Source organism: Aquarana catesbeiana, linkage group LG08 (genome assembly GCF_042186555.1).
Source record: "Aquarana catesbeiana isolate 2022-GZ linkage group LG08, ASM4218655v1, whole genome shotgun sequence".
NCBI classification, from domain to species: Eukaryota; Metazoa; Chordata; class Amphibia; order Anura; family Ranidae; genus Aquarana; species Aquarana catesbeiana.
Window position 1 is genome coordinate 300,928,633 of NC_133331.1, and position 26,700 is coordinate 300,955,332.

General features: G+C 41.1%; 1 protein-coding gene and 1 pseudogene across 1 annotated transcript; both read left to right on the forward strand.

Annotated features, from left to right (window-relative positions):
• Positions 1-5,687, forward strand: part of LOC141106862 (uncharacterized) — a 50,682-nt pseudogene extending 44,995 nt beyond the window's left edge.
• A 5,549-nt stretch (positions 5,688-11,236) lies between these two features.
• LOC141104922 (uncharacterized) lies at positions 11,237-26,275 on the forward strand. The gene is made up of 5 exons (XM_073594728.1): positions 11,237-11,481; positions 16,372-16,525; positions 20,137-20,256; positions 20,387-20,557; positions 24,333-26,275. Exon 5 carries the CDS (start codon positions 24,677-24,679, stop codon positions 25,394-25,396), a length of 720 nt encoding a protein of 239 aa, XP_073450829.1. The 5' UTR covers positions 11,237-11,481; positions 16,372-16,525; positions 20,137-20,256; positions 20,387-20,557; positions 24,333-24,676; the 3' UTR covers positions 25,397-26,275.
• The last annotated feature ends 425 nt before the right edge of the window (positions 26,276-26,700 follow it).

The following is a 26,700-nucleotide window of genomic DNA, read 5'->3' on the forward strand; positions in this document are numbered from 1 at the left end:
CAGGTCTGTCACAGTTTCAGGTATTCCCCTTATGCGCAAGTTTGAACGTCTGGCTCTATTTTCGTAATCTTCGAGCTTAGTTTGAAGTATTAAATTCTCTTTTTTTAATTGTTCCAATTCTGTTATATTTTCTTGGGTTGTAATTTCAATTTCATCCATTTTTATTTCTAAGGCTGCGGTGCGGTTTCCCAGCTCTCTTATTTCTTTGGTTAGGCTTTTTGTTATTTGGTCTGAGGTTTGTTTTAAAGTCTTATGAAGCATCTTTTCAAATTGTAATAATATTACTGGGGATACTGAGGAGGCTTGTGGAGAAGTTTGTGAGAGGATTTGTTCTGTATCTGACTCAAATGGAGAGTCTTGCTGTGACATTTTCTGTCTGTGAGAGCGCCCTGATGCTGTATCTTGTGAGGTGACTGGAGCTGCTTCAGCTGCAGTGAGTGCCTGTGAGCTCTTTGTGAGGTGATTTTTATTTCTGCCACGGTTTCCTCCCAGTACCATATTTCCTGCCCAAACTTTCACAGTTTGTTCCCTGGGGCAAAAAGGTTCAAATGGATACCTTTTGAGCCTGCAGGCTCCGCTTTGTCCTTCTCTTCTCTCCTCAGCAGTGTGGATCTCTAACAATGCATGTCTGCTCCGCTAGGCTCCGTCTCCTGCCCCCCATCCAGATAATTCTCAGTTTATTATCCGTCTACAGAGAGGAGAGTCCTGTATAGATCACATGACCACATCAATGAAGATGGAGACGGGTCAAAATCACATGACTGAAAGGATATTGGACCTCACCCTGGAGATCATTTATCTGCTGACCGGAGAGGTGAGGAGGATTCTGGGAGGTCACATGACATCACTCTTATCTCTATTAATAAAACACAGACCTGACCGGAGAGGTGAGGAGGATTATGGGAAGTCTGTAGTAAAATTTGTCACTTTCTCTCTTTACACAGGATTATAAAGTAGTGAGAAAAATATCTGGTGATCCATTAACACCCAGCATCCGTCTTCACAGGACATCATCCATCACAGTGCCTCCACCTCACTGCCTGACAACAGAGGTAACCAGAGCCAAGAAAATCCTAGACGTCATCAAGAAGATGGAGGAGCTGCTGACAGGAGAGGTGAGTGGTGCTGGGAATTCTGGGACATTATCCAGTAACAGACAAGGGATGTGTCTGGATGGTGACTGTATCATTGTGTGTGTCAGGTTCCTATAAGGTGTCAGGATGTCACTGTCTATTTCTCTATGGAGGAGTGGGAGTATTTAGAAGGACACAAGGATCTCTACAAGGATGTCATGATGGAGAATCAACAGCTTCTCAATTATGTAAATATAGAAAAAAACAATCTCCATAATGGGATATTAATACTCGCGTTGGAGATCATCCGTTGCCTGACTGGAGAGGTGAGGAGGATTCTGGGAGTGTTTAATCATTCCTAACTTTATTACTAAAACACAGACCTGCCTTGTTAGGTGAGGAGGGTTCTGATACTATTAATTGATGTATATTACAGGACTGTACTGTAATTATGAATTCATCTAATGAGAATAATATAGGAAGGAGAAGTCACCACTTGTTCACAAGACAAAGAGAAAGACAAGGCCCCATCACCATGCATCCACCACCCTTCCTAACCCTACAAAAAAATAATAAGAAGAAGATTCTAGATGTCACCAACAAGATCACTGAGCTGCTGACAGGAGAGGTGAGAATTCTAGGACATTATCCAGTAACAGACAAGGGATGGGTCTGGATGGTGACTGTATCATTGTGTGTGTCAGGTTCCTATAAGGTGTCAGGATGTCACTGTCTATTTCTCCATGGAGGAGTGGGAGTATTTAGAAGGACACAAGGATTTCTACATTGACGTCATGTTGGAGAATCAGCCGCCCCTCATATCACCGGGTAAGAGGAGACTTTATTGTAAAGGAGAGAACAGTACGGAGGGTCCACCTAGATCCCCCATCATCTGATAAACACATAGAAACAATGTATTCAGTCAGTGTGTTTGTGTTTCCTACAGATTGATCCAGTAATGGGAACCCACCAGAGAGATTTTCCCATCCTCTGTATTCCCAGGATTCCACACAGGAAGATCACACCATCCCTCATTTATATATATTGGGTATAGTCATCTAGAACAAGACTATCCCTCATCCACACAGCTCTAAAAAAAAGGCACCCCTTCTATATACAGTGGTTTTCTTTATTTAGTTACAAAGTTTGCTTCTCATGTACAAAATAGAGATACTCACATCCTTCTGTAAAAGAAATACTGAGAAACCTTTACTGTCAACAGCAAGAACATCATCGATATAACCACCCCACCACCCAATGTATCCTGTGTATTGTGCCCAACAAATGAAATGGAGCTACTGTACACCATATTAAAGGTCATTCTCCATTATTCATTATGTCATCATGTTTTCCAGAAATGAGGTGGAGGAAGGTCCATCTCCTTTGTCAATTTCCATCTTGAAAGCGCTTCAATATACAAATAAGAAACCGTCCAGCAGTCCAAACACAACGTGCACAGTTCTATGTCTCTTCTCTTCTCTCATGCAAAATTCTCTTCCGGGGAAGATCATCCAGGACCACCTTCTCGATGTCATCATTGACAGCACTGCGGCTCCTCCCCTTTCAGTCACCTTACAGAGCTATCATAGGTGCTTTCTGTCATTGGTTTTATTCTATGTGCTGATTGGTTGAGAGCACTGCAGAAGGTGATGGCATGGCAGCCATCTTTGTTGATGTATTGGAGTCTGTGATGGACTTGAGGTGGGAAGATACCGGCAGGTATGATGTGAGATAACTGGAGAGGTAGTATAGAGGGGGTAGCCCTGGATGATCTTCCCCTTGGGGGATACATTGGTAAATGAAGGGTCGTATAATTCTGGTGAGTTCTCTGATGTGAAGGTGGAGGATAGCAGGTGGTGTGGAGCACTGAGAGCTTTTTTATAAACTCTAGAAGAGAATTTTGCACACGAGAACAGAAGAGACATAGCACTGTGCACTTTGTGTTTGGAGCGCTGGACCTTTTCGCTTGGTTTGTATTCATATTTTTCTCTTCTAATTACCCCCAAATCCATGCCAGAGCTCTTATAAATTATTAGGTGCTGGACCAATGACAAATGAATGGAAGGTTATAACATTTAATGTTAAATTGTTTCTCAACAGGTGGACACAATGTCCGGAATACCTCTGAGGAACATCGTATTGTATCTCCAGATTATAAAGCAGAAGATAATAACATTGTACAATATTCTCCAGGAGGAAATCCCATTACTCCAAATATACATCCCAGACCTTACCAATTGGGGAGATCAATGGATTCCTCTAATCCTGAGGAATCTTCTGATGGATCCCACACCAAGACTATAGGATCTCAAAGTACAGATACTTCAATAGATCCATCTATTCCTGAGGAATCTTCTTTAAGCCATGAAGGAGTTCACACAGAAGAGAGTTCATTGTCATGTTCAGAGTGTGGGAAATGTTTCATTCATAACGGAGACCTTCTAAAACACCAGAGAGGTCACACAGGAGAACGTCCCTATTCATGTTCAGAGTGCGGGAAATGTTTCTTTCATAATAGAGACCTTGTTATACACCAAAGAAGTCACACAGGTGAACGTCCCTACTCATGTTCAGAGTGTGAGAAATGCTTCATTCAGAAAGGAAAACTTATTAGACACCAAAGAACTCACACGGGTGAGCGCCCCTATTCCTGTTCAGAGTGCGGGGCATGTTTCAATCAGAAATCTACCCTTGTTAAACATCAGAAGACTCACACAGGTGAGTGTCCATATTTGTGTTCAGAGTGCGGAAAATCTTTCATTGATAAAGGAAACCTTGTTAAACACCAGAGAACTCACACAGGTGAGCGTCCTTATTCATGTTCAGATTGCAGGAAATCTTTTATTACGAAAGAAGACCTTCATCAACACCAGAGAATTCACACAGGTGAGCGTCCCTATTCATGCTCAGAGTGCGGGAAATCTTTCACTGGTAAAGGAAACCTTGTTAAACACCAGAAAATTCATATGGATGAGCGTCCCTATTCATGTTCAGAGTGCGGGAAATCTTTCCCTGATAAAGGAAACCTTGTTAAACACCAGAAAATTCATATGGATGAGCGTCCTTTTTCTTGTTCAGAGTGCGGAAAATTTTTAAGTCGGAAAGGAGAACTTCTTGCACACCAGAGAAGTCACACGGGTGAGCGTCCCTTTTCATGCCTTGAGTGTGGCAAATGTTTCATTCGGAACAATAGTCTGCTTAGACATCAGAGAACTCACACAGGTGAGCGTCCTTATTCATGTTCAGAGTGCAGGAAATCTTTCATTTACAAAGGAAACCTTGTTCAACACCAGAGAACTCACACAGGTGAGCGTCTTTTTTCATGTTCAGAGTGCGGGAAATCTTTCATTTATAAAGGAGACCTGGTCAGACACCAGAAAATTCACACAAGCTAACAACCTTTGTCATGTTCATGATGTGTTGGGGGAGGGGTAACAATATTATTTTTCAGGTACACTTTGGTTTGGGGCGCCTGGAATTGAATTCTAGTAATATGTCCCACTAAACATACAGAGATGACTCTGTCCCGCACTCACACAGATTGCACCATACAACTAAACTGTGCTAATACATGGCCAGATATAACAATACATGGACAGCACTTCTTATTGGTTCCTGTACATTATCGCTTTTTAGATGTTTCACTGAAGAAGCCGGCTTTTCGTTGGTCCATCCAATAATTAAAAATTTTTATAGTTTATGTTCTTCAGTTTCCAAAAAAATGTGTTTGAAAAATTGCTGTGCAAATACCGTGCGCCATAACAAATTGAAACAACTGCCATTTTTTTCGCTAGGGTCTCTGCTAAAATAAGCAATTTTTTTTTATGTAGGAGAGAAATGAAAGAATTGGCCTGGGTGGCAAGTGGTTGTAACCCTAAAAAAAAAAAAAAAAAAAAAAAAAAAAGCTCATGTTCCCTTATAGCAGATTAAACACCACAATGCTTGTAATGTCTAATCTTCCCCACTCCAAGCTGTAAAAAACTTGGTTGATCCTGCCAGTTCCTGTCTCCCCCTCTGTCTGCTGACCACGGTAATCATGGCTGCTGAGCCCTGATTACTGTGGTCATGTGTAAAGAAAAAAGAATGTTAGGACTTTATATGAGGCAACAACTATAATAGTACATATATCTCCATCCCTGTTATTTGTAAAAGAAGGGGAAAGGGGGGAAAAGGGGGATAATGGGACTTTATATGAAACACAACACTAGGGTGGAATGAATCAATCAATATTAGTAAATACAATATTTAATAGTACAGATGAGCGCAATGCAAGGCAATAAAATATTAACCCAGTAAGTAACATACAGAATTATAATAAACTGATTGGTAAATCACATAATATTAAAAATGTTTGCATAGTATAACATAACATAATTCATAATAGAATGGCAGTGTGCCCAAATAAGTACAAACATGATAAGCAATGTATAATTGATTCATGATTCAAGCAAGATAAAAACCCATGATAGATGCATGATTGCTGTGACATAGCAGCAGTAAGAGCTTGACGCGTTTCACGGATAATTTCCACTCATCAGGATCAGCTGTACACTGGAAGTATCTATATTAAAATGTAAATTGACTGTAAATGATAGTTACTAAAATAGGAAGAGAGGGAACAGAAAACCTATGATCCTAACACTCTTACCTATGGGTAGAATCAAGGCAAAAAAGGCATAGATAATGTTATTATCAATTGGAGGCACTGTGGGAGAAGCATTCCCCTTGGAACTGAGGTGATAGCACTGTGGCTGCAAACTGGCAAGAGCCATTGGTGAATGAACTCATAAGAAGGAATCCCCCATCATCAGAAGCTATGGTAGTGTATGATATTGGATATGAGCCCATAGGGCTTCTGTGAAAAAACATTATAATATAATGTAAAAGGGGGGATGCTTCTCCCACAGTGCCTCCAATTGAAAATAACATTATCTGTGTCTTTTTTGCCTTGATTTTACTCACAGGTAAGAGTGTTAGGACCATCGGTTTTCTGCTCCTTCTCTTCCTATTTTAGTAACTATCATTTACGGTCAATTTACATTTTATTATAGATACTTCCAGTGTACAGCTGCTCCTGATGAGTGTTTCATATAAAGTCCCATTATCCCCCTTTTTTCCCTCTTTCCCCTTCCTTTACTGTGGTCAGTTTATGTGCCTCAATCATCCGCTGCTCTTATCTTCTCCCCCTCCCCCTGCCTGTCAACTCCTGTGTGTGTGAGCCGTATACGCCCCCCCCCTCGCAGCTATTAGTGGTAATGTAAATGTTAAAAAATGTCACCGGCAGCCCCTCTCTTTTATGTAGCAATAATGCACAGTGTAAGTGTTTGTTGAAAACAAAGCCTGTAAATACCTTTTTTAGAGCTCTTCAGTCCAGTCATGTGACTCCCAGCCACTCTCCTCCCCCATCTAAGGGCTACAGCGGGAAGGGCTGAGCAGTCAGCATGCCAGTTATGTGACCTCCCTTGCTGACAACAGAGGTAGATCTCCCACTGTAGCCTGTAGATGGAGTAGGAGAGCAGATGGGAGTCACGTGACCGGCCTGAAGAGGTTTGAAAACTGGGGTATTTACAGGCTTCCTTTTCATCAAATGCTTACACTGTGTGTTATTGCTATTTTTTTTACCATGTTTGCTCTGTAAAGGGAAATAAAACAGTTTCCCATAGTTTCTGTTATAAAGCTTTGCAAATAAGTCATCCTTCTTCAAAATGTTTTCTGCTATATTTCTTTTATAAAATAAAATAAAAACAAATCAGTGTGTCTTATTTAGTCTGACAGTTTTTAGTCTAAGAACGAATGATATATAATGATATATAGAATGATATACATTTCTGAAAATTGATCAATCCTGAGGTTCTGACAGCCTATCTCGTTTCCTGAGGCCCTAAAATGCCAGGACAGTACCCACCAAATGATCTATTTTTGGAAAGTCTTTAGTAAGAGACATGGTGAGTTTTTTGAAAGTTGAAATTTTTTGCCACAAATTTTTGGAAAATGAGGAAAGTAGTCATTTTAACAAGTTATTTTTCACTTACAGCATGGACATACTTAAAATTATACACAAAATACATTCTTCTGCTCTTCCCCAGTATGGGGATACCACATATGTGATACTTTTTTTCTGCTTTTCTGCATAGAGGGGCCCAAAATCCAAGGAGCACCTTTGGACTTTCTAGGGGCATAAATTACGCATTTTCCTGACTACATATAACATTTCTTGAGGCTCTAAATTTGCAGAACAATGGAAACACCCCAAAACTGACCCAAAGTGGAAAATAAAGAAGATGAAATCAAATTTTTTTACATACAGCTGTCAATTAGGAAGATATATTTCAAACAGCATGGGCTTATTTAGAAGACGCTATTCCTCCTGAGCATGAGGATACCACATATAAGAGACTTTTTTTGCAGCCTTGTCGCATGGGGGGGGGGGGGGCAAAATCGAAGGAGCACCTTCAAGCTTTCAAGAGGCAAAATTTAGGCATTCATTTGTTTACTACCTATCTTGTGTTTGGAGGCACTGGAACACCAGTAGAGTATAACACCCACAAAATCTCCCCAGTTCAGCGGCAAGAAAACTGAATTTTTTTTACACAAAGTTGTAAATTAATAAGATATTTCTACCACACATCATAGGCACACTTTGAATTTCACCCAAAACACATTCTGCTACTCCTCCTGAGCATGGGGATACCACATGTGTGAGAACTTTTTAGAGCCTAGGAACCTGACAATAAACTGACCTTTTCAGGGCCTAACCACGTGTACAGAGGCCCAAAATCCAAGGAGCACCTTCAGGTTTGCAAGGGGCATAAATTATGTATGCAGAATGACCACATTTTGAAAAACAAACACCAAAAATTATTTTTCAAGAGGCAAGGTAAGTCTTTGGAATATTTAATGTATTGCCAGACATTTTTGTAAAATAAAGAAAATATTTGTTTTTTACAATAAGTTGTCAATTTATAAGCTATTCCTACCACACAGCTTAGACAGACTTAAAATTGCACCCCAAAAACACTATCTATTACTTCTCACGAGCATAGAGGGGCTGTCACATACTTTGGTTGGAGGCTGAGCTGACGAGAGGGCTTCCCTTGTGGCTCTGTTCTGAGCACCCCTGAATGGGGTGACAGAGGTCCAAGGCTCAAAGAAGAACAGGAGCCGATAGCTAGGTAACAGGTAACTGCCAGAGACATAGTCATGGTGAGCCAGGGTCATACATGGTAAGGCAAAGAGAAGCATAGTCAGGTAGCAGGCTGAGGTCAGTACCAGGGAAGCAGGCAGAGCGAGGTCCAGCAGCAAACCAGGGTCAGTACCAGGGAAGCAGGTAAAGAGTAGTCAGTGATGAGCTGAGGTCAGTATCTAGAATCCACAGAGCAAGGTCAGGAGCAAGCTGGGTCAGCAGCTAGAAGTCTCAGCAAAAGCAGGAACACTGGTCACAAGGAAGGTGAAGAACTTCCAGCGATTAGGACACATCAAGACCTCTTTTAAATAAGCAGCTTGACGATTGTGGTCGTGTCCTGACGCCAATGTAAACAGGCGTGAATAGCTCACCTAGGGCTCCTCCATCCTGGAGATAGACTGGAGTATCCTGGTTGAGTGGCCATAGCTGGTGTACTTTGCCGGCGGCAGAGGGCACGAGGAGAAGTGGTGTTCTGGAGTTTCGGAGACCATGGATGCTGAGCAGCTTCAAACTCCCCTGGCCCCGGCTGATTAGCAATAGATCTTTTGGAAATCTCTGTGCACCTTCGTGCCTGAGGAAGATAGGCTGGATGACACTCGGCTGTAGATGGAGGAACCCAGGGGAGATTCGGCTCGTGGGGGATGAGCGTGTGATGGGTACCTCAGGGCTCGGCCAAGCTCTGACCTCCCTCGGCTTCTACCAGCCCTCTTTGCCCCTGGTCGGCTCTTGACAGTACTGCCCGGCTTCCCTTGGCTCCTCTCTGTCCCTGCTGAGTGTTCATGCCCTTTGTCTGATCCTAATCTGGGATCCACAGCAGGCATGGGCTTGTCTTAGCCCGGATGATGATTCCCTGTAGTCTTCTCTTACCTGTTGCTAAAGACATGGTATTTGTTTTCTTCTCTTCATGATACTGACCCTTGCTGCCTCTAGCTCATTTTCTTTTGTTGGTGATAAGAAATCTGGTACACTCTCCTGGTCTGTCTCCCTGACTACCTATGGCCTCCACACTTGTCAGCGGATCAGATAAGTGATAAACTTAATTTTTGGCCTTTTTTTTGTTCCTCTCTGCATTGTACACTTAGCTATATTTGAGCAATGCAAAAAATGGTTTGGGGAATAGAGTCTGTACTTAGGCTATTCCTGGGGACAGGGTTGGGAACTATGACAAGAAAAAAGGGAAATACATCAGCATCACAGGATGCCTCCAGTACACAACCACAAAAGACGGTAAAAGATAAAAGTATGGAAATAGCTAATAAGCTGGGGTGGTTTGCACATAATTTGTCTAAAAATATTGGAAAAAATACAACTCCCTCCTAGATTGTAAGCTCTAACGAGCAGGGCCCTCTGATTCCTCCTGTATTGAATTGTATTGTACTTGTACTGTCTGCCCTAATTGTTGTTGTAAAGCGCTGCGTAAACTGTCGGCGCTATATAAATCCTGTATAATAATAATAATAACAACCTAAGTTATCCTTATCACAGTTGATAGACAAAATGATAGACTGGAGGATGTGGAGAACCGGCTAACGAGGAACAATGTTCGTATAATTGGACTACCAGAGAAAAGTGAGGGGAACAGTATGAGATATTTTCTGAAAAAATGATATGACAGAGGCCAGAAGTCTGATACTCACATGTCAGCTCAGAATAAAAATCCAGCCTACAAGATGGATGTGAGGGTTGCCAATGACAAAGTCTGACCTGGGGCTAAGGCAGGGACATCCCCCCCGAACCAGGGGAACAGCACAGGAACCGGCTAGGGGGAGAGGTGATCAATGTATGGGAAGCAGAAAAGCACATCTGATCAACACTGGTCTGAAAAAACATAATAAAAAATATGTGGGTGAGTATGGGTAGATATAACAAACAGTGTATATTTGTCTGACAAATGTGCTCCAACTGACCAAGGACAGCCGTGAAGATGTAGATGGGATGAAAAAGAAAAAAATGTCAAAAAGAAAGAAAAAATAAACTGATGAACAGTGCCATCACTGGACATCCTGGGGAAAGATGGTAAAGTGAATGTGAAAATAAATACGAGTCACAAAAGTCAAAAGACCACTGGCTGTGAAAAAAGATCAAAAATGTGTGTAAAAGTGTGTGTAAAAAAACACATAACTCACCCAAACAAAAAACACTGTTGTGACTCCGTGTGGGAACTGGATAGATGTGTTTGTCTGGTGGGAAGTGCAGAAACACGTGTGCTGGCCAGGTCTGGTTAAATACCCATGAGACCGGGCGGGGCCCCGCTAGCGTCATGCTGGATGCCAATGAGGATCAGGCAAGGATGCGTCCTCATCCACCTATCCCAGGCGTCAGATGGTACACAGCCACGCCAGCATCGCAGCGTCAAAAGACATCACTAGCGGGACGTGTCTGCATGCACAGGAGGGCATTCCCCACCTGCACCCAAATGGGGAATGGGAGGGGAAGTCATGCCGTGCATCGCAACCCCGGGAATAGGACAGAGACATGACAAACCCCCACCCATCGTGGAGCTGAGAGATGTTAACCAAAGTTGCAAAAACTGTATGATAGGTTCTATGAAAATTAAAAAGAAAACTGAAATGAAATCGAAACCAGCATGAAGGAAAATATATAATGTATAATGAAAAAACATATAATGGTGGTTTGGCCGATCACAGGAGACCAGGGAGTCTTCCACCCAATGTGCATAGACATAAGAAGAACGTGATCTGACAGCGCCACCGTAACATGCCTCCATCCCTATAGTATATATACAAACAAAAGTTCTGGGCATGGGACTTTAAATGAGGCTTATCACAAAATAAAATTACAAAAATAGAAAATATATTACGAAGTTTGGGCTAATGAGCAAATTCCATCCTGTAGCTTAAAATACGAAACTCTGTATAAGCCACAGGACTTTTTAACTTTTACCATACTTTACTATTTATTATGGATAAAACTATAATTATTTAATGGTCACATAAATGTAGACAATTCAATAAAAAACATACATACAGAAGAACTAAGTACAGATCTTCTGTGGATGTTGGCTGTAAAGAATTTAAAAACACCAGCTGCAGTTTTTGTTTTATCCACAGATGGTGAACTCGCGTATTGTCAGTGGAACGCAGAGACAGGAAGTGATAGAAGATACAGACAGGAAGTGATGTCATCCACAGAAAGGAAGTTCATAGAGAGAGCAATGTTTGCAGGAAGTAGAGGGAGATATTCCTTCACTCGGCAGCAGAGGAGGTAATAAGAATTGTTTGACATTTATTGCCTCTTCCTCCATAGTCACTGAGATGTCCTTTAAATACAGCAGATGCTTCTACACTATTATAATATGTACAGAGTTACATATACAACTGTCCATCCAGAGCCTCTGGTTTATAGATAAGATACATCCTAAAAATAGAGATATTTATCCAACTGTCCATCTGGAGCCTCTGGTTTATAGACCAAATACATCCTAAATAAAGATGAGCTCAGGTGTGTTCGCAAACAGCATGTGTAGAGCCCGCCAGGAAGTCAGCATTGCAGTGCGCTAATCACAAGCAGTGGGACATTGTCCCAAATGCGCGGCTGCAGAGATTGGGAAATGTCTCACTGGCTGTGATTAGCGCTGTGCAGTGCCAACTTCCTGGCGGGCTCTGCACGTGCTGTTTGCGAACACGCCTGAGCTCATCCTTAATCCTAAATTTAGAGCCATCTATCCAATTGTCCATCCAGACCTCCTGGTTTATAGACCAGATACATCCTAAATATAGAACCATGTATCCAACTGTCCATCCAGAGCCTCTGGTTTATAGACCAGATACATCCTAAATATAGAGCCATTTATCCAACTGTCCATCTGGAGCCTCTGGTTTATAGACCAGATACATTCTAAATATAGAACCATTTATCCAACTGTACATCCAGAGCCTCTGGTTTGTAGACTGGATACATTCTAAATATAGAGCAATTTATCCAACTGTCCATCCAGAGCCTCTGGTTTGTAGACCGCATACATCCTAAATATAGAGCCATTTATCCAACTGTAGATCCAGAGCCTCTGGTTTGTAGCCCAGATACATTCAAAATACAGAGCAATTTATTCAACTGTCCATCCAGAGCCTCTGGTTTATAGATCAGATACATCCTAAATATAGAGCAATTTATTCAACTGCCAATCCAGAGCCTCTGGTTTGTAGACCAGGTATATGCTAAATATACAGCCATTTATTTAACTGTCCATCTAGAGCCTCTGGTTTATAGACCAGACACATCCTAAATATAGAGATATTTATTCAACTGTTCATCCAGAACCTCTGGTGTATAGACCAGATACATCCTAAATATAGCACCATTTATCCAACTGTACATCCAGAGCCTCTGGTTTTTAAACTGGATACATCCTAAATATAGAGCAATTTATCCAACTGTCCATCCAGAGCCTCTGGTTTGTAGACCGGATGCATCCTAAATATAGAACCATTTAACCAACTGTACATCCAGAGCCTCTGGTTTGTAGACTGAATACATCCTAAATAGAGAGCAATTTATCCAAATGCCCATATGGAGCCTCTGGTTTGTAGACCGGATACATCCTAAATATAGAGCCATTTATCCAACTGTACATCCAGAGCCTCTGGTTTTCAGACCAGATACATCCTAAATATAGAACCATTTATCCAACTGTCCATCTGGAGCCTCTGTTTATAGACCATATACATCCTAAATATAGAACCATTTATCCAATTGTACATCCAGAGCCTCTGGTTTGTAGACTGGATACATCCTAAATATAGAGCAATTTATCCAACTGTCCATCCAGAGCCTCTGGACTGTAGACCGGATACATCCTAAATATAGAGCCATTTATCCAACTGTACATCCAGAGCCTCTGGTTTGTAGACCAGATACATCCTAAATATAACGCAATTTATCCAACTGTCCATCCAGAGCCTCTGGTTTATAGATCAGATACATCCTAAATATAGCCATTTATCAAAGTTTTACTGCAGAGTCTCTGGTTTATAGCCCAGATACATTATAAATATAGAACCATTTATTCAACTGTCCATCCAGAGCCTCTGGTTTATAGATCAGATACATCCTAAATATAGAGACATTTATTCAACTGCCAATCCAGAGCCTCTGGTTTATAGACCAGGTACATCCTAAATATAGAGTCATTTATCCAACTGTCCATCCAGAGTCTCTGGTTTATAGATCAGATACATCCTAAATATAGAGCCAATTCCAACTGTCCATCCAGAGCCTCTGGTTTATAGATCGGATACATCCTAAATATACAGCCATTTATTCAACCGCCAATCCAGAGCCTCTGGTTTATAGACCAGGTGCATCCTAAATATATAGCCATGTATTCAACTGTCCATCCAGAGCCTCTGGTTTATAGACCAGATGCATCCTAAATATAGAGCCATTTATCCAACTGTCCATCTGGAGCCTCTGGTTTATAGACCAGATACATCCTAAATATAGAACCATTTATCCAACTGTACATCCAGAGCCTCTGGTTTGCAGACTGAATACATCCTAAATATAGAGCAATTTATCCAACTATCAATCCAGAGCCTCTGGTTTGTAGACGGATACATCCTAAATATAGAGCCATTTATCAATGTTTTACTCCAGAGCCTCTGGTTTATAGACCAGATATATTCTAAATATAGAGCCATTTATCCAACTGTCCATCCAAAGCCTCTGGTTTATAGGTCAGATACATCCTATATATAATGCCATTTATTCAACTGCCAATCCAGAGCCTCTGGTTTATAGACCAAGTACATACTAAACATAGAGTCATTTATCTAACTGTCCATCCAGAGCCTCTGGTTTATAGATCAGATACATCTTAAATATAGAGCCATTTATTCAACTGTCCATCCAGAGCCTTTGGTTTATAGACCAGATACATCCTAAATAGGGAACCAATTCCAGCTGTCCATCCAGAGCCTCTGGTTTATAGATCAGATACATCTTAAATATAGAACCATTTATCCAACTGTACATCCAGAGCCTCTGGTTTGTAGACTGGATACATCCTAAATATAGAGCAATTTATCCAACTGTCCATCCAGAGCCTCTGGTTTGTAGACTGGATACATCCTAAATATAGAGCCATTTATCCAACTGTACATCCAGAGCCTTTGGTTTGTAGACCAGATACATCCTATATATAGAGCCATTTATCAATGTTTTACTCCAGAGCCTCTGGTTTATAGACCAGATATATTCTAAATATAGAACCATTTATCCAACTGTCCATCCAAAGCCTCTGGTTTATAGGTCAGATACATCCTATATATAATGCCATTTATTCAACTGTCCATCCACAGCCTCTGGTTTATAGACCAGATACATCCTAAATATAGAACCAATTCCAACTGTCCATCCAGAGCCTCTGGTTTATAGATCAGATGCATCCTAAATATAGAGACATTTATTCAACTGCCAATCCAGAGCCTCTGGTTTATAGACCAAGTACATACTAAACATAGAGTCATTTATCTAACTGTCCATCCAGAGCCTCTGGTTTATAGATCAGATACATCTTAAATATAGAGCCATTTATTCAACTGTCCATCCAGAGCCTCTGGTTTATAGACCAGATACATCCTAAATATAGAACCAATTCCAACTGTCCATCCAGAGCCTCCGGTTTATAGATCAGATACATCTTAAATATAGAGCCATTTATTCAACTGTCCATCCAGAGCCTTTGGTTTATAGACCAGATACATCCTAAATAGGGAACCAATTCCAGCTGTCCATCCAGAGCCTCTGGTTTATAGATCAGATACATCTTAAATATAGAACCATTTATCCAACTGTACATCCAGAGCCTCTGGTTTGTAGACTGGATACATCCTAAATATACAGCAATTTATCCAACTGTCCATCCAGAGCCTCTGGTTTGTAGACCGGATACATCCTAAATATAGAGCCATTTATCCAACTGTACATCCAGAGCCTTTGGTTTGTAGACCAGATACATCCTATATATAGAGCCATTTATCAATGTTTTACTCCAGAGCCTCTGGTTTATAGACCAGATATAGTCTAAATATAGAACCATTTATCCAACTGTCCATCCAGAGCCTCTGGTTTATAGACCAGATACATCCTAAATATAGAACCAATTCCAACTGTCCATCCAGAGCCTTTGGTTTATAGATCAGATGCATCCTAAATATAGAGACATTTATTCAAATGCCAATCCAGAGCCTCTGGTTTATAGACCAAGTACATACTAAACATAGTCATTTATCCAACTGTCCATCCAGAGCCTCTGGTTTATCGATCAGATACATCTTAAATATAGAGCCATTTATTCAACTGTCCATCCAGAGCCTCTGGTTTATAGACCAGATACATCCTAAATATAGAACCAATTCCAACTGTTCATCCAGAGCCTCTGGTTTATAGATCAGATACATCTTAAATATAGAGCCATTTATTCAACTGTCAATCCAGAGCCTCTGGTTTATAGACCAGATACATCCTAAATAGAGAACCAATTCCAACTGTCCATCCAGAGCCTCTGGTTTATAGATCAGATACATCCTAAATATAGAGACATTTATTCAACTGCCAATCCAGAGCCAATAGTTTATAGACCAGGAATCTGGAATGAAATCGAAACCAGCATGAAAGAAAATATATAATGTATAATGAAAAAACATATAATGGTGGTTTGGCCGATCACAGGAGACCAGGGAGTCTTCCACCCAATGTGCATAGACATAAGAAGAACGTGATCGCGACACGCCACCTTAACATGCCTCCATCCTTATAGTATACATACAAACAAAAGTTCTGGTCATGGGACTTTAAATGAGGCTCATCACAAAATAAAATTACAAAAATAGAAAATATATTACGAAGTTTGGGCTAATGAGCAAATTCCATCCTGAAGCTTAAAATACGAAACTCTGTATAAGCCACAGGACTTTTTAACTTTTACCATACTTTACTATTTATTATGGATAAAACTATAATTATTTAATGGTCACATAAATGTAGACAATTCAATAAAAAACATACATACAGAAGAACTAAGTACAGATCTTCTGTGGATGTTGGCTGTAAAGAATTTAAAAACACCAGCTGCAGTTTTTGTTTTATCCACAGATGGTGAACTCGCGTATTGTCAGTGGAACGCAGAGACAGGAAGTGATAGAAGATACAGACAGGAAGTGATGTCATCCACAATAAGGAAGTTCATAGAGAGAGCAATGTTTGCAGGAAGTAGAGGGAGATATTCCTTCACTCGGCAGCAGAGGAGGTAATAAGAATTGTTTGACATTTATTGCCTCTTCCTCCATAGTCACTGAGATGTCCTTTAAATACAGCAGATGCTTCTACACTATTATAATATGTACAGAGTTACATATACAACTGTCCATCCAGAGCCTCTGGTTTATAGATAAGATACATCCTAAAAATAGAGATATTTATCCAACTGTCCATCTGGAGCCTCTGGTTTATAGACCAAATACATCCTAAATAAAGATGAGCTCAGGTGTGTTCGCAAACAGCATGTGTAGAGCCCGCCAGGAAGTCAGCATTGCAGTGCGCTAATCACAAGCAGTGGGACATTGTCCCAAATGCGCGGTTGCAGAGATCGGGAAATGTCTCACTGCCTGTGATTAGCGCTGTGCAGTGCCAACTTCCTGGCGTGCTCTGCACTTGCTGTTTGCGAACACGCCTGAGCTCATCCTTAATCCTAAATTTAGAGCCATCTATCCAATTGTCCATCCAGACCTCCTGGTTTATAGACCAGATGCATCCTAAATATAAAGCCATTTATCCAACTGTCCATCTGGAGCCTCTGGTTTATAGACCAGATACATTCTAAATATAGAACCATTTATCCAACTGTACATCCAGAGCCTCTGGTTTGTAGACTGGATACATTCTAAATATAGAGCAATTTATCCAACTGTCCATCCAGAGCCTCTGGTTTGTAGACCGCATACATCCTAAATATAGAGCAATTTATTCAACTGTCCATCCAGAGCCTCTGGTTTATAGATCAGATACATCCTAAATATAGAGCCATTTATTCAACTGCCAATCCAGAGCCTCTGGTTTATAGACCAGGTATATGCTAAATATACAGCCATTTATTTAACTGTCCATCTAGAGCCTCTGGTTTATAGACCAGACACATCCTAAATATAGAGATATTTATTCAACTGTTCATCCAGAACCTCTGGTGTATAGACCAGATGCATCCTAAATATAGCACCATTTATCCAATTGTACATCCAGAGCCTCTGGTTTGTAAACTGGATACATCCTAAATATAGAGCAATTTATCCAACTGTCCATCCAGAGCCTCTGGTTTGTAGACCGGATGCATCCTAAATATAGAACCATTTAACCAACTGTACGTCCAGAGCCTCTGGTTTGTAGACTGAATACATCCTAAATAGAGAGCAATTTATCCAAATGCCCATATGGAGCCTCTGGTTTGTAGACCAGATACATCCTAAATATAGAGCCATTTATCCAACTGTACATCCAGAGCCTCTGGTTTTCAGACCAGATACATCCTAAATATAGAGCCATTTATCCAACTGTCCATCTGGAGCCTCTGGTTTATAGACCATATACATCCTAAATATAGAACCATTTATCCAATTGTACATCCAGAGCCTCTGGTTTGTAGACTGGATACATCCTAAATATAGAGCAATTTATCCAACTGTCCATCCAGAGCCTCTGGACTGTAGACCGGATACATCCTAAATATAGAGCCATTTATCCAACTGTACATCCAGAGCCTCTGGTTTGTAGACCAGATACATCCTAAATATAACGCAATTTATCTAACTGTCCATCCAGAGCCTCTGGTTTATAGATCAGATACATCCTAAATATAGCCATTTATCAAAGTTTTACTCCAGAGTCACTGGTTTATAGCCCAGATACATTATAAATATAGAACCATTTATTCAACTGTCCATCCAGAGCCTCTGGTTTATAGATCAGATACATCCTAAATATAGAGACATTTATTCAACTGCCAATCCAGAGCCTCTGGTTTATAGACCAAGTACATCCTAAATATAGAGCCATTTATCCAACTGTCTATCCAGAGCCTCTGGTTTATAGATCAGATACATCCTAAATATAGAGCCAATTCCAACTGTCCATCCAGAGCCTCTGGTTTATAGATCGGATACATCCTAAATATAGAGCAATTTATCCAACTGTACATCCAGAGCCTCTGGTTTGTAGACTGGATACATCCTAAATATAGAGCAATTTATCCAACTGTCAATCCAGAGCCTCTGGTTTGTAGACCGGATACATCCTAAATATAGAGACATTTATCCAACTGTACATCCAGAGCCTTTGGTTTGTAGACCAGATACATCCTATATATAGAGCCATTTATCAATGTTTTACTCCAGAGCCTCTGGTTTATAGACCAGATATATTCTAAATATAGAACCATTTATCCAACTGTCCATCCATAGCCTCTGGTTTATAGATCAGATGCATCCTAAATATAGAGACATTTATTCAACTGCCAATCCAGAGCCTCTGGTTTATAGACCAAGTACATACTAAACATAGAGTCATTTATCTAACTGTCCACCCAGAGCCTCTGGTTTATAGATCAGATACATCTTAAATATAGAGCCATTTATTCAACTGTCCATCCAGAGCCTCTGGTTTATAGACCAGATACATCCTAAATATAGAACCAATTCCAACTGTCCATCCAGAGCCTCTGGTTTATAGATCAGATACATCTTAAATATTGAGCCATTTATTCAACTGTCCATCCAGAGCCTTTGGTTTATAGACCAGATACATCCTAAATAGGGAACCAATTCCAGCTGTCCATCCAGAGCCTCTGGTTTATAGATCAGATACATCTTAAATATAGAACCATTTATCCAACTGTACATCCAGAGCCTCTGGTTTGTAGACTGGATACATCCTAAATATAGAGCAATTTATCCAACTGTCCATCCAGAGCCTCTGGTTTATAGACCAGATATATTCTAAATATAGAACCATTTATCCAACTGTCCATCCAAAGCCTCTGGTTTATAGGTCAGATACATCCTATATATAATGCCATTTATTCAACTGTCCATCCACAGCCTCTGGTTTATAGACCAGATACATCCTAAATATAGAACCAATTCCAACTGTCCATCCAGAGCCTCTGGTTTATAGATCAGATGCATCCTAAATATAGAGACATTTATTCAACTGCCAATCCAGAGCCTCTGGTTTATAGACCAAGTACATACTAAACATAGAGTCATTTATCCAACTGTCCATCCAGAGCCTCTGGTTTATCGATCAGATACATCTTAAATATAGAGCCATTTATTCAACTGTCCATCCAGAGCCTCTGGTTTATAGACCAGATACATCCTAAATATAGAACCAATTCCAACTGTTCATCCAGAGCCTCTGGTTTATAGATCAGATACATCTTAAATATAGAGCCATTTATTCAACTGTCAATCCAGAGCCTCTGGTTTATAGACCAGATACATCCCAAATAGAGAACCAATTCCAACTGTCCATCCAGAGCCTCTGGTTTATAGATCAGATACATCCTAAATATAGAGACATTTATTCAACTGCCAATCCAGAGCCAATAGTTTATAGACCAGGTACATCCTAAATATAGAGACATTTATTCAACTATCCACCCAGAGCTTCTGGTTTATAGACTTAGATAAATGGTGGACAGGAAGTGAAAGAAAAAAGTCCTAACTCTTCCCCAGTTATTTTGAGCCTAAAATGAAAGATTTTGGTAGGAGTTGTTATTTGAATGGAATTTAAAATGTCAGAACTCTGTGCAGACATTTTTCATCCCAGTACAGTCCAAATAATTCTCAGTTTATTATCTGTCTACAGAGAGGAAAGTCCTGTGTAGATCACATGACCACATCAATGAAGACGGAGAAAGGCAAAAATCACACGACTGAAAGAATATTGGACCTCACCCTGGATATCATCTACCTGCTGACCGGAGAGGTGAGGAAGATTCTAAGAGGTCACATGACAGCATTCTTATCTCTATGAATAAAACCCAGACCTGACCAGAGAGATGAGGAGGATTCTGCTATGTCTGTAGTGATAATTGTTATTTTCTCTCTATACATAGGATTATAAAGTAGTGAGAAAAATATCTGGTGATCTGTTAACACCCAGCAGTCGTCTTCTCAGGACATCACCCATCACAGTGCCTCCACCTCACTGCCTGACAACAGAGGTAACCAGTGCCAAGAAGATCCTAGAAGTCATCAAGAAGATGATGGAGCTGCTGACAGGAGAGGTGAGCGGTGTCTGGAATTCTGGGACATTATCCATTAACAGTCAAGGGATGTGTCTGGATGGTGACTGTATCATTGTGTGTGTCAGGTTCCTATAAGGTGTCAGGATGTCACTGTCTATTTCTCCATGGAGCAGGGCCAGTACAAGGGGTGGGCGAGAGGGGCGGGTGCCCTGGGCGGAGTGTGAGAGGGGGCGGATTTCTCCCCCTCCCTCTGCTCGCTGACTGAGCATAATATGAGAGCCGCTCCGACCGATCTGCTCCCTCCCCCTCATTGGCAGGGAGGAGAGCGAGTTCAGGAGGGATTGAACCAGCAGAGGGAGGGGCGGACAAGCCTCCCATTATCTTGCTAACTGTGAAGAAACAGACTGATTTCTCCTGTCTGTAGGACAGGAGAATCAGTCTGTAAATGCTGAGACCGTGGCTGCATCTCTGTAGTGTCTGTGACACTTACACAGCCCAGCGAACCATCACCTCCCCCTCACTGACGGGAGATCAGGGGAGGAATACAGCTCCTCCCACCTCTGCTCCTCCAGTGACTTCCCGCCCCGCCCACACTATCCCCGATGTGCAGATGTATCTGAAGAGAAGGGATGTGTGGGGGCGGGAGATATGAAAAGCTGCACAATCCTGTGTGCCAAAGATGCCTGAGCTTCCAGCCTGGACCTGGGTGAGTCATGTGCACACTGCAGTACACAGTGATCACTGAACTGTCCTTATCTCCATCCCCCATCTGTCCTCCCCCTCATGTTCTTTCAAGATATTCACTAACTTTCACTTTCAGTTAGACATTAGATGGTACAAATTTCTTTCCAGTAACCACAGATTTCCGGAAAGAAATTGACACGATTCCCCTGTCAGTTCAGTCAGTGCTGACAGGGAATCCCTTCTGCTGAGCAATTGTATTGTCCCCACAAACAGTGATTATCACTAGCAGATATTGCAACCGCTAGTGATAATCATAGAGTATCTGGCAGGCTGGTTGTACCCAATTTGATCAATCAACTTGGTACTTTCAGCCTGCCCATTAATGGTTTTAATCTCAGCCAGTTCTCACGGAAACAGCTGAGATTTAACCACTTGCTTACTGGGCACTTAAACACCCCTCCTATCCAGACCAATTTTCAGCTTTCAGCGCTGGCGCACTTTGAATGACAACTGCGCGATCATACAACACTGTACTTTTATCATTTTTTCCCCACAAATAGAGCTTTCTTTTGGTGGTATTTGATCACCTCTGCGTTTTTATTTATTGTTAAAAAAAAATGTAAAAAGACCGAATTAAAAAAAAAAAAAAATGTTATTATATTATGTTATAAAATTTTAAAACAGGTAATTTTTCTCCTTCATTGATGTACGCTGATGAGGTGGCACTGATGGGTGGCAATAATGGGCACTGATCAGTTACACTGATAGGCAGCACTGCTAGGTGGCATTGATAGGTGGCACTTGTGGGCATTGATAGGTGGCACTCATGGGCATAAGTAGGTGGCAATGGCAGGTGGCACAGATGAGGCATAATTGCCTCTTCCTCTTCGGGACCGATGTCCCTTGCAGATGAGCCGGTGATCAGCTTTTTTTTCTCCTCGCACTGTCAGCGTGAGGAGAAAAAAAAAACGATCACAGAGCTTTTCTTTTGATCATGTGATCAGCTGTCATTGGCTGACAGCTGATCACATTGTAAGGGGATCGGGACTCAGTGACTCGGTGATCACAGCGGGCACAGGGCACGTGCACTCCCGGAAATTCAGGTCCGCGCTGTGGCCGTCATTCAGCTATAGCGTGGATGTCAAGAGGTTAAACTATCTTAGTGTTAGCTCTTGGGCTGCCCATACATTGATCACTTTTTTCATTCAACTATTAGGTTGAATGAAAAAAAAGAATGTTCCAATTCCCCCATCTACACATTCCAGGTGGAAGGGGGAATCCTCCCACTGTGGACCAGTGGTGGAATCCAATGTGGTGGTGTATAGAGCCAAATAGATTAGAATTGTGTCAATGTCCCAATATTTATGGACCTGACTGTACATATAATTAAAAGGTGTGAGTGAACTCTGTTTCTATCGCATTAAACCTAATTGAATTTGTATTGTTTTAAGTATATCCTTGTTTTGAAATTACATTGATTCTTTCTTAAAAATGGGGGGGGGGGGCGCAGTTTGCCATCTTTGCCCTGGGCACCAAATGGCCTTGTCCCAGCACTGCCATGGAGGAGTGGGAGTATTTAGAAGGACACAAGGATCTCTACAAGGACGTCATGATGCAGAATCAGCTACCTCTCACATCACCGGTTAAGAGGAGACTTTATTGTAAAGGCGAGAGCAGTACGGAGGGTCCACCTAGATCCCCCATCATCTGATAAACACATCAAAACAATGTATTCAGTCAGTGTGTGTGTTTCCTACAAATGGATCCAGTAATGGGAACCCACCAGAGAGATGTCCCTGTCCTCTGTATTCCTAGGATTCCACACAGGAACAGCACACCATCCCTCATTTATATACCTGTGTATATTCATCTAGAATGAGACTATCCCTCATCCACACAGCTGTAAAAACAAGAAACCCCTTCTATATACAGAGGTTTTCTTTATTTAGTTACACACAAAGTTTGCTTCTCATGTACAAAATAGAGATCATCACATCCTTCTGTAAAGTAAATACTGAGAAACCTTAACTGTCAACAGCAAGAACATCCTCGATGTACCCACCCCATTACCCAATGTATCCTGTATATTGTGCCCAACAAATGAAGTGGAGATACTGTATATCATATGAAAGGTCCATGTCCATTCCTCAATATAATGTCATGTTTCAAACAAATGAGAAGGAGGTACTGGACACCATATGAAGGTTTCATATCCATTATTCATTATGTCATCATGTTTTCCAGAAATGAGGTGGAGGAAGGTCCATCTCCTTTCTCAATTTCTAACTTGAAAGCGCTTCAATATACAAATAAGAAACTGTCCAGCGTTCCAAACACAACGTGCACAGTTCTATGTCTCTTCTCTCCTCTCATGCAAAATTCTCTTCCAGAGATTAATAAAAATGTTCCACCCCACCTGCTATACTTCACCTTCACATCAGAGAACTGACCGTAATTCCATGACTCTTCGGTTACCAATGGGTCAATAAGAGCTTGTATCCATCAAGGGGAAGATCATCCAGGACCACCTTCTCAACATCATCCTTGACAGCACTGCGGCTCCTCTCCTTTCAATCACCTTACAGAGCTGTTGTAGGGGCTTTCTGTCATTGGCCTTATTCTATGTGCTGATTGGTGGAGAGCGCTGCAGAAGGTGATGGCATGGCAGCCATCTTTGTTGATGTCTCAGAGTCTGGGATGGATCTGAGGTGAGAAAATACCGGCAGGTATGATATGAGATAACTGGAGATGTAGTATAGAGGTGGTGGTCCTGGATGATCTTCCCCTTGGGGGATACAAGGGCTTAATGACCCATTAGTAAGAGAGGGATCATAGAATTCCGGTGAGTTCTCTGATGTGAAAGTGGAGGATAGCGAGTAGTGCGGAGCACTGAGAGCATTTTTATTGAACTCTGTCAGAGAACTTTGCACACAAAAACAGAAGAGACATAGCACTGTGCACTTTGGGTTTGGAGCGCTGGACACTTTTGCTTGGTTTTTATCCATATTTTTCTCTTCTAAATGCCCCCAAATCCATGCCAGAGCTCTTATAAATTATTTGGTGATGGACCAACATATATGATTCCTGAATTGAAGGTTGTAACATTTAATGTTAAATTGTTTTGCAACAGGTGGACACAATGTCCGGAATACCTCTGAGGAACATCTCATTGTATCTCTAGATTATAAAGCAGAAGATAATAACATTGTACAATATTCTCTGGGAGGAAATCCCGTTACTCCAAATATACATCCCTGACCTTCCCAATTGGGGAGATCAATGGATCCCTCTAATCCTGAGGAATCTTCTGACGGATCACACACCAAGAATATAGGAGCTCACAGTACAGATACTTCAATAGATCCATCTATTCCCAAGGAACCTTCTTTAAGCCATGACGGAATTCCCACAGAAGAGAGTTAATTGTCATGTTCAGAGTGTGGGAAATTGTTTGCAAAAAAATGGTCACTTCTTATGCACAAGAAAATTCCCACTGGTGAGCGTCCCTATTCATGTTCAGAGTTCGGGAAATGTTTCATTTATAATAAAAATCTTCTAAAACACCAGATAATTCACACAGGAGAACGTCTCTATTCATGCTCAGAGTGCGGGAAATGTTTCTTTCATAATAGAGACCTTGTTATACACCAGATAAGTCACACAGGTGAACGTCCCTATTCATGTTCAGAGTGCGAGAAATGCTTCATTGAGAAAGGAAAACTTATTAGACACCAAAGAACTCACACGGGTGAGCGTCCCTATTCCTGTTCAGAGTGCGGGGCATGTTTCAATCAGAAATGTATCCTTGTCGCACACCAGAAGACTCACACGGTGATCGTCCATATTTGTGTTCAGATTGCGGGAAATCTTTTATTACGAATAAAGACCTTCATAAACACCAGAGAATTCACACAGGTGAGCATCCCTATTCATGTTCAGAGTGTGGGAAATTTCGCTGATAAAGGAAACCTTGGTAAACACCAGAAAATTCATACGGATGAGCGTCCTTTTTCATGTTCAGAGTGCGGGAAATCTTTCATTGAAAAAAGAGACCTCGTTTTACACCAAAGAACTCACATTGGTGAGCGTCCCTTTTCTTGTTCAGAGTGCGGGAATTGTTTCATTCGGAACAATAGTCTGCTCAGACACCAGAGAACTCACACAGGTGAACGTCCTTATTCATGTTCAGAGTAAATGTTTAATTTATAAAGTAGACCTGGTCAGACATCAGAGAAGTCACACACGCTAACAACCTTTTTCATGTTCATGATATCTTGGGGGAGGGGTAACAATATTTTTTTTTTGGGTACACTTTGGTTTAGGCCGTCTGGAATTGAATTCTAGTAATATGACCCACTAAACATACAGTGCTGACTCGGTCCCGCACTCACACAGACCGCACCTTTCAACTAATCTGTGCTAATACATGGCCAGATAGGACAATACATGGACAACACTTCTTATTGGTTCCTGTACATTATTGAACTTTTGATGTCTCACAGAAGAAGTCGGCTTTTCATTGGTCCATCCAATAATTATTACATTTTATAGTTTATGTTCTTCAGTTATAGAAGATTTGATGTAGATTCTAGCTTTGTTTTTATTGTTTGTTAATCACTAATTCTGATTGTCTAAAATAAACAAGAATGCTTCGCACTTTCCAATACTCTGTTCTCAATTTTCTGTAATCACTATGGAGAATTTTAAGAGTCAGTCCACCCAAAAGAGAGAACCACTGCCTGCCCGTAGGACGTCATATGACATCGGGGACTTTGAGTGGAGATATCTGAATGATGGGTGCAGCTACAGGCATCATTCAGATATCTTCTTCCCAGAGGAAGTCACAAGAGTGACGAAACCGGTAGGAGGCGCTTGATTGGCTGACGAGAGAGGTACAAGGAAGTGCAGGAGAACTGACATAGGACGGGGGAACGCCGTGAAAACCGAGGCTGCAGAGCCAGATCACAGGTGACTCTATCCCCCCTCAGCACTATAGCACTTTAAAAGGCATTTTTATTTATTTTAAATGTGAGTTGTATATATGTGGAGTTTTATGTGCAATTAAAAAAGTTTTAAACGGTATCACGCTATAGCATGCCTCTGTCATTTTCCACATGTGATGTATGAGGAGATTTTCTGAAACATACCAGGAGAAAATAGAGACCTCTGAGCTGGTTTATCGTCGGAAGGAGCAGGTGTCCTGTGTTCTATATTAGTGTTCCACAAACCCGCATAGGATAAAGGAAGCAAAGGAGGATCTCTGCAGGCTACTGCTATCTAATACAGGCTTATTATTTTAGCCCTTAAGGTGAGGGAACACCCGGTGGGGGTTTTGTGTGTACCAGGCATGAAGACACCTATTATCACATGACTGATGTTACTATGGACTTTTGCTGTTTGGTTTAAATACTTCATCAAGGATTAATTGATATTCACGGAGTACGAGCACTTTATTTTTTATATGGACTATTGTTGTTTAGTTTTTAGTTTTTTCATTG

Bases quoted from the DNA above. Each gene is read 5' to 3' on its own strand.
- LOC141104922 (XM_073594728.1), top strand. From the start codon at position 24,677: ATGCACAAGAAAATTCCCACTGGTGAGCGTCCCTATTCATGTTCAGAG.